Source organism: Penaeus monodon, chromosome 3, assembly GCF_015228065.2.
Source record: "Penaeus monodon isolate SGIC_2016 chromosome 3, NSTDA_Pmon_1, whole genome shotgun sequence".
Classification (NCBI taxonomy): domain Eukaryota; kingdom Metazoa; phylum Arthropoda; class Malacostraca; order Decapoda; family Penaeidae; genus Penaeus; species Penaeus monodon.
In genome coordinates, this window is record NC_051388.1 from 6,782,614 (window position 1) to 6,791,731 (window position 9,118).

The following is a 9,118-nucleotide window of genomic DNA, read 5'->3' on the forward strand; positions in this document are numbered from 1 at the left end:
GTGATAATCCTGTCCTTTAGTCCGTTTCAGAACCTGATGAGGATAATGGAAAATACCATAGAACTTTTGGGGAATAATCTGTATTTGAATTGCAAATATGGGGTGGAAAAAGACTTAATAATAAAAAAAAAGTTTTTGTTATTTTGCTTGTGTTTTTTCTACATTGGTTGCTTCAGGAAATTTATGCCACTAATTACATGGTAGATGTTGTATTTCAAAAGATGTATTGAGGGTGAAGATAGGATTTAATTTTTTTTTCTGTATAAATAAGATGATTGAGTTATTCCTACAATGATTCTTATGTAGCTATGGTCAAGTTTAAAAGTATACTATGGTAGTCATAAAGTCTGCCCACCTCACGATTGCATATAATTTCAGTCTTTTTTATTTAGGATTAGCATATTTCACAATTGATTTTTTGTCACCAGACCAGGCCAGATGCCTGCTGCTGGCGCTGGTGTAAGGAATGCGGGTGCAGTCTGGGGTCTCGGGATGGGCATGCCACCCTTGGGCTTTGGAGTGGTGCCGCAACAGCCAGGCAACCTGATGATGGGGGGCCAAGTCCAACAGATGGCACCACAGGTGGCAAACTGGCAACAGCAGCAGTTCCTGGCAGCTCAGGTGGGCATTAGCGACTGATTCATGGTTTTACTTTCTTTACATCTTGTCTGTCTCAGTTTCTCTTGTTCTCCTATCACTCTCCCTGTTCTCTCTCTCTTTCTCTCTTTAATTCAACCTGTCTTGCCTACTTTCTTCATTCCTCTTTTGGTAATGACAAGGATTAATGATTTTCTGGTATGCTTTATTCAGTAAGTGTCTGTGATTATTTGATTTACTTGTTGTAAATGACCATTTCTCATGTTATCTGTCATGTGATTTGCAATATTAATTCTCCTTTATCAGTCATGCCATTTTTCCACACAGCAAATGGGTCTGTCAGGAGCCACTGTGGGTGTACAGCCCTTGCCACAGCAACAGCAACATTTGCAACAGCAGTACCAGCAGCACTTTCAGCAGAAGCAGTACCAGCAGCAGCAGCAGTGGGCTGAGGCACAGAAGAAGGCGGCAGAGGAGCAGAAGAAGATGTACGAGCAGATCATGAAGCAGAGGCAATTTGATGAGCAGAAAATGCGACTACAAGCGTTCAGTAGTTCAAAAAAGGTGTGTTTTCTTGTTTTTGTTTGAGCAAGTTTGATTTCTTTTTCATTGGATTTTTTTTTTTTTTTTTTTTTCAGGTGATTGTGAGTAGTTGTATATGTATATGGTTTTATGTGATTATATTTTAACACTATTATTATATTATATATTATTATTTAAATTTTGGATTTTTATTAGCTTTTGTCATATCTTTTTTATTTTTGGCTGTGCGTAGTCTCGTAGTCTGTTTGTCAGACTGTACAAAACATCTTGATGGAAGTATGAATATTTAAGCTGATAATTTTGACTATAGAAGCCGTTAGAATATTTATATTTATTACTGTCCTATTGATATGGAAAATGTAGATATAGGATTTAGGTATGTTAAATGCCAAGTTAATGCTAGCACTGGAAAAGTGCTGTTAAAATTAGCATCAAATAAGAAAAGACAAAAAATTTTTATCCCAAAAGTCCTAATAATATTATTCTTTTCTTCCATGTCCTTATCTATCTTCTTTGCTTTCTCCTTCTTCTTCTTCTTTTTCATCTCCTCCTCCTCCTCCCCTTCCTCCTCCTCCCCCTCCCTCCTCCTCCTCCTCCCCCTCCTCCCCCTCCTCCCCCTCCTCCTCCTCCTCCTCCTCCTCCTCCTCCTCCTCCTCCTCCTCTTCCTCCTTCCTCTTCTTCTTCTTCTCTTCCTCCTCCTCCTCTTTCCTCTTCCTTTTCCTCTTCCTCTTCCTCTTCCTCTTCCTCTTCCTCTTCCTCTTCCTCTTCCTCTTCCTTTTCCTCTTCCTCTTCCTCTTCCTCTTCCTCTTCCTCTTCCTCTTCCTCTTCCTCTCCTCCTCCTCCTCCTCCTCCTCCTCTCCTCCTCTTCCTCTTCCTCTTCCTCTTCCTCTTCCTCTTCCTCCTCCTCCTCCTCCTCCTCCTCCTCCTCCTACTCCTCCCTCCCATTATCTTTATTTCTTGTTTATTGAATGAAGTGGCCTGTAGTGTACAGTTACAATCTCAGTGCAAATAACCAAATTTGACTCTCAGATGCCTGTCAGCGCAGACTCCATGATTGAAAACATCCTTGGCACCAAAGATGCTCCAAAGCCAAGATCACCTCCAGCTCCTCCTAAAAAGGTAAGGGAAATTACGAGGTTGAAGCCCCAGGATGAGCCCGAAATGAGGGTGAAAATATATGATGAATTAAATATTAATCGTTTTTTTTTGGTTTGGCGTAAATTCAAATTCGCATAGAGTTTAGTGTCAAGCTTCTGTCTGTGCAGTTGAGGTTGGTTTATTTTATTGTGATGAAAACTTGAATAAAACATTCATTTTATCAAAAGTGTGACTGAATCTATTGTTTATGAGTTGTTACGGTAGGCATATTTTAAGATAACTACCTGGAGAAAGTGTAAAATATATAGTTTAACAAGTAGATAAAGAGCATGTAAAGTAACAAAAGATATACTTATATATATAGATTGAAAAAAGTCAGTATTAAAAAAAATGCCAGATACACTTGGTCTGAGTTTACCTCATTCACAACAAAGTTGAGACTGAAATTAAGTGTTATATCTCTGAAAACTAGAATGAGATAATGAATGAGAGGGGGAAGTTGATGTAGTTTAAAGTTTAAAGTTTAAGTTGAAGGAATAGATATAGATGGACAAAAAATGCCTGTTTGATACTCACTTTATTCCATTGATAGCAAAAAAAAGGTAAAGTTTAAACAGTTCCTATATGATTATTGCCGTTACATCTCATAATGACATAGACTTCATTCATATGGTCAATTGATAGAAGTCATAACCTTATATTCAGTCCACTTGACAAAGTTAGTTCACTTCCAGACGAATTTATCCGCAAAAAATCTTTCAGATGGGAAAAAGAACCCCTAAAAGAAAAGGTGGAAATGCAAAAGAAAGGAACAGCAGGGGGTTGGTCAAAGATGGGTGATGTCGACACCTTATTCGTGGCCTCTCAGGTAAGATGCTATTTTTGATCTTTATTCATGTCTTTTTTCTCCTTCCCCTTTAAAAGATAAATGTAGGGGGAAATTTTCCTCGGAAAATATTTTTTTTTCATTAATGGACTTTTTCAAAAAAATTGAAAAACAGAATTTGATAATTGATTTTGAAAATAGGTTTATGGAAATGAAGAACATATACTGTTTTCCATTGACCATGGCAAAAGTATTTATTATTTTTCTTATTCTATTATTGACATGCTTCTTTGTCCTTTAGTAAAACTTCCAAAAGTATTCATTACCAATTACCTGAAGTTATCCTCATGATGTAGATGTACAGTTTGTGGTTTTGATGTTAGCTTCCCTTTTCATTTTGCAAGGGTTGTCAGCCTTGAAAAAAGGGGTTAATAGAAAAAAGGTAGAGAATGAGAAATTTAAAAAAAAGTTGGGACTAGGAGATGGTGAAAATTTAAAATGTGGCAAAATAGAAGAAAATTGTGACAAGGAAAGGAGAAAAAAAGGGGGAAAAAAAAGGGGGAAAATAAAGAGAAAGAAAAGGAGAAGGAAAAGGGGAAAAGGAAAAGGAGAAGGAGAAGGAAGGGGGAAAAGGAGAAGGAAAAGGGAAAAGGGGAAGAAGGGGGAACAGAAGGAGAAGGAGACAAAGGAAAGGGAGAAGGAACAGAAAAAAGGAAAGGAAAGAAGGAGGGGGCAAAAGGAAAAGGAGAAGGGGGAAAAACAAAAGGAGAAAGGGGGAAAGGGAAAAGAAGAAAAAAGGGAGAAGGAAAAAGGAACAGAAGGGAAGGGGAAAGAGACAAAGGGAAAAAGGAAAGAGACGAAGGAAGAAAAGGACAAAAGGGAAAGGGGGAAAAAGACAAAAGAAAGGAGGAAAAGAAGGAAGGGAAGAGACAGAAGGAGAAGGAAGGAACGAAGGAAAAGGGAAAGGAGAAGAAGGGGGAGGGACAAAAGGAGAAGGAAAGGAGACGAAGGAAAGGAGAAGGAACAAAAGGAAAAGGAGAAGGAACGAAGGGAAGGAGAGGAGACAAAGGGAAAGGAAAGGAGAACAAAAAGGAAAAGGGAGAAGGAACGAAGGAGAGGAAAGAAGGGAAGGAAAGGAAAGGGAGAAGGGAGAGGAAAGAAGAAGGAAAAAAAATAAAAAAAAAGGGAGGAAAAGGGGAAAAATTTTAAAAGTAAAGGAAAAACATATAAAAAAAGAGAAAAAAAAAAAAGAAAAAAGGAAAAAAAGACAAAAGGAAAAAAAAAGAAAGGGGAGAAAAAAAAAAAAAATAAAGAAAAAAAAAAGAAGAAGAAAAGTAAAAATAATGATAATAATAATAAAATAAAAATATAATAATAAAAAATAATAAAAATAATAAAATATAATTAATTAATAAATAAAGAAAAAAAAAAAGAAAAAGAAAAGAAGAAAAGAAAGGAAAAAGATAAAAAAAGGGAAAGGGAAAAGAAGGAGAAATAAAAAAGGGGAAGGAGAAAGCAAAGCCCTCCACGTGCCCCCGGGTCCATAAAACTCCCCATCTAAAACACCCCCAAACTGCATCCACTTACCGGGAATAAAAAGAGAGATCTCAGAGATTAGTTGATAACAGGCTGTGAACCGTGACACGTGCTGCCCAGAGCCCGTTTGTCTGTCTGCCTCTCTTTGGGCTTATCTGTTTGGCGGCTTTCCGTTGGTTCGGTTGTGTGGGTAGTATTTTGGCTGTTTTTTGGAGTCGGTTATGGTTGGTTGTTTATAGACTGTTTGCTAAGTTGTTATGTGTTGCTGGTTTGGTTTGAGTTGGTATTGCACTTTTTAGTGATAATGGGAAAAATTTTAAAATATATATAATATTAAAAATATATCTATTAATATATAATTTTTTATATATATATTTTTATATATATATGTTATTTATATTTTATATATATATTATTATATATATATATTATATATATATAATTATATATATATTTAATATTTTTTATATATATATAAATAATATATATATATATTTTATTATATTATATAAATTTAATTAAAAATTTTATTTAAAATTATATATATATATATATATATATTATAAATATATTATTATATATATAATATTTATATTTTTAATATATTAATATATTATATATTTATATTTTTATATTATTATTTATATATATATAATTTATATATATATATTTTATATTATAATATTATATTATATATTATATAAATTATTTATTATTTTTTATATATAAATTTTATTTATTATATTCTTTATTATATTTAATAAATTTTTATATTTTTATCTATTTTTTTATTTTTATTTATTTTTTTATATTTTTTTTTTATATTTTTTTAATTTTCTTTTTTTTGTTTTTTTTATTTTTATTTTTTTTTTTTTTTTAAATTCTATTATTTTTTTTTTTCTTGTTATTTTTTTATCTTTTTTTATCTTTTTTTTTTATTTTTATATTTTTCTATCATTTTTTTAATTTTTTTTTTATATTATATTATATTACTTTATTTTCTCTTTTTCTTTTTTTATTTTTTATTTTCTTTATTTTTTTTTTCCTTTTCTTCTAAAAAAATTCTATTCCCATTCCCCTTTTTCTTTCTTTTATCTCAATTCTCCTCCCCTTTTTTATTCTCTTTTCTTTCTTTCCCCCTTTCCTTCATTTTCTATTTTATTCTCTTATTTTTTTTTTATTTATCTTCCTTTTTTTTATTCATTTTTTCCTATCTTTTTCTTTTTTTATCCCTTTCTATTCCTTTTCTTTCTATTATTATTTTTCCTTTTCTTTCTTATTTCACCCCTTTTCTCTTATATTCCTTCTTTTTCTTCTATTATCTCTTTTTTTATCTTTCCTTTTCTCTTTTTTTTTCTTTCTGAAAACTTTATTTCTTTTCTTCTATTTCCCTTTTATTCTCCTTTCTTCTTTCTATTTTTATTTTCTCCTCCTCTTTTTTTTCTTCTATCCTTCCCTTTCTCCTTTTTTCTTCTCTTCTTCTCCTTCTCTTCTCCTTCTCCTTCTCCTTCTCCCTTTTCCTCTTCCTCTTCCCTTATCCCCTTTTCCCCTTCCTTTTCCTTTTCCTTTTCCTTTTTTTTTCCTTTTTCCTTCTTCCCTTTCCCCTTCTTTCTCCTTTCCTTTTGTCTCCCTTTCCTTTTGCTCCTTCTCCTTCTCCTTCTGTCCCCCTTCTCCTTCTCCTTCTGTCTCCTTCTCCTTCTCCTTCTGTCTCCTTCTCCTTTCCTTCTGTCTCTTTCTCCTTCTCCTTCTGTCTCTTTCTCCTTCTCCTTCTGTCTCTTTCTCCTTCTCCTTCTGTCTCCTTCTCCTTCTCCTTCTGTCTCCTTCTCCTTCTCCTTCTGTCTCCCTTTTCCCTTTTGTACCTTTTCCCCTTTTCCTTCCCCTTCTTCTTCTCCTTCTCCTCCTTGTCACAATTTTCTTCTATTTTGCCACATTTTAAATTTTCACCATCTCCTAGTCCCAACTTTTTTTTAATTTTCTCTCTCTCCCTTTTTTTCTTTACCCCTTTTTTCAAGGCTGACAACCCTTGCAAAATGAAAAGGGAAGCTAACATCAAAACCACAAACTGTACATCTACATCATGAGGATAACTTCGGTAATTGGTATAATATTTTTTTGGAAAGTTTTACAAAAGGGCCCAAAAAGCATGTCAATAATAGAATAAGAAAAATAATAAATACTTTTGCCATGGTCAATGGAAAACAGTATATGTTCTTCATTTCCATAAACCTATTTTCAAAATCAATTATCAAATTCTGTTTCTCAATTTTTGTGAACTGTACCACTTAATGAAAAAAAGTATTTTCCGAGAACTTTCCCAGTACACTTTATCTTCTAAGGGTAAGGAGAAAAATGACATGACATCCATGATCAAAATCATCTTACCCAGAGGCCACGAATGGTGTCACATACCCCCTCTTCGCCAATCCACTGCGTTCCCTTTCTTTCGCATTTGCCACCTTTTCTTCATGGACTTCATTTCCTATCTGAAATGCATTTAATTTGCGGATAAATTCGTCTGGAAGTGAACTAACTTTGTCAAGTGGACTGAATATAAGGTTATGACTTCTTCTTAATTAATGAAATCCCATTATTATAGACGTAACGGCAAAAATCATATAGGAAGCGAAACTTTCCTTTTTTTTTCAATGGAATAAATGTATCAAAAAAGATTTTTTTGTCCATCTATTCTTTCCTTCAAATTAAAATTTAAACTTTAAACTACTCAACTTTTCCCCCTCATTCATTATCCCCTTCTAGTTTTCAGAGATATCACTTAATTTTAGTCTCAAATTTGTTGTGAAGGTAAAAATCAGACCAATGTATCTGGCATTTTTTTTAAAACTGACTTTTTTTTTAAACATTATATATTTATCTTTTTTCTTTACTGCTCTTTATCTCTTGTTAAACTATTATTTTTCACTTTCCCAGGTATTTATCTTAAAATATCCTACCCTAAAAAACTCATAAACAAAAGTTCATCACCTTTTTGTAAATGAAAAGTTTTTTAAATTTAGTTTTCATCACAATAAAATAACCAACCTCAAAGCACAACGAACTGACACTAACCTATTAAATTTTAATTTTCGCCAAAAAAAAAAAAAAAAAACGATTAAATTTAAATTTATCAAAATTTTTTCACCCCATTTCGGGGCTCATCCTGGGGGGTTCAAAATCGATTTCCCTTCCTTTTTAGGGGGGCTGGGGGTGATCTTGGGTTTGGGGGCATCTTTTGGGGCCAAGGATGTTTTCAATCATGGAGTCTGCGCTGACAGGCATCTGGGTCAAAATTTGGTTATTTGTACTGAATTGTAACTGTACCTCAGCCACTTCATTAAAACAAAAATAAGAAATGGGAGGGGAGGGGAGGGAGGAGAAGGAGGAGGAGGGGGGGAGGAGGAGGGGGAGGAGGAGGAGGAGGAGGAGGAGGAGGAGGGAGAGAGGAGGAGAGGAAGAGGAAGAGAAGAGGAAGAGGAAGAAGGGGGAAAGAGGAGAGGAAAGGAAGAGGAAGGGAAGAGGAAGAGGGGAAAGGGGAAAAGGGGAAAAGGGGAAAGAGGAAAGGAGAGGAAAGGGAAGGGGAAGGGAAAGGAAGAGGAAAAAAGAGGAAGAGGACGGGAAAAAAAAAAGGAAAAGGAAAGGAAAGAAGAAAAGGAGGGGAAAGGGGAAAAAGGAAGAGGAAGAGAGGGAGGAGGGGAAGAGAAAAGAAAGAAAAGGGAGGAAGAGGGGAGGAGGAGGGGGAGGAAGGGGGGGAGGGGAGGAGGAGGAGAGGAAGGAGGGGGGGAAAGGGGGAGGAGGAGAGAGGGGGGGGAGGGGGGGGGGAGGGGAGGAGGGGAGGGGGGGGAGGGGGAGGAGGAGGGGGAGGGGGGGGAGGGGGGGGAAGATAAAAAAAGAAAGAAGAAGGAAAAAGCAAAGGAAATAAGACATGGAGGAAAAAAAATATTATTAACTTTTGGGATAAAAAAATTTTGTTTTTTCTTTTTGTTTTGCTAATTTTAACACATTTTTTCCAGTGCAGCATTAACTTGGGATTTAACATACCTAAATCCCTTTTCTACATTTTCCCTATCAAAAGGACATAAAAATATAAATTTCTAACGGGTTCTATAGTCAAAATTTTCACTTAAATATTCACTTCCCTCAATGTTTTTGTTTCTCTGACAAACAAACTACAACACGCACAGCCCAAAAAAAAAAAAGATATGACAAAACTATAAAAAAACCAAAATTTAAAAAATAAAATTTTAAAATAATAATAGTGTTAAAAAATAATCACTAAAACCCTATACTATACAACTACTCCAAACACCAAAAAAAAAAAAAAAAAAAAAAAAAAAACCAAAGAAAAAAAATCAACTTTCTCAACAAAACAGAAAACCAAAACCTTTTTTTTAAATACTAACGCTTGTATCGCATTTTCTGCTCTCAAAATTTCCTCCCTGCTCCCCCTTTTTTTTTCCCCCCCTTTTACCCCCCCTTCTTTCTCTTCCCGCCCTTCTTTTTTGTGGCCTACCCAAATCTTGG

At 34.4% G+C, this 9,118-nt stretch overlaps 1 protein-coding gene across 1 annotated transcript in view; it reads left to right on the forward strand.

Moving 5' to 3' along the window:
* LOC119591204 (synergin gamma-like) overlaps positions 1-9,118 on the forward strand; it is a 17,543-nt gene that overhangs the window by 1,033 nt on the left and 7,392 nt on the right. Inside the window, 4 exon segments of the mRNA XM_037939919.1 lie at positions 429-621; positions 925-1,161; positions 2,170-2,276; positions 3,001-3,106. Coding sequence (XP_037795847.1) covers positions 429-621; positions 925-1,161; positions 2,170-2,276; positions 3,001-3,106 — 643 coding nt within the window.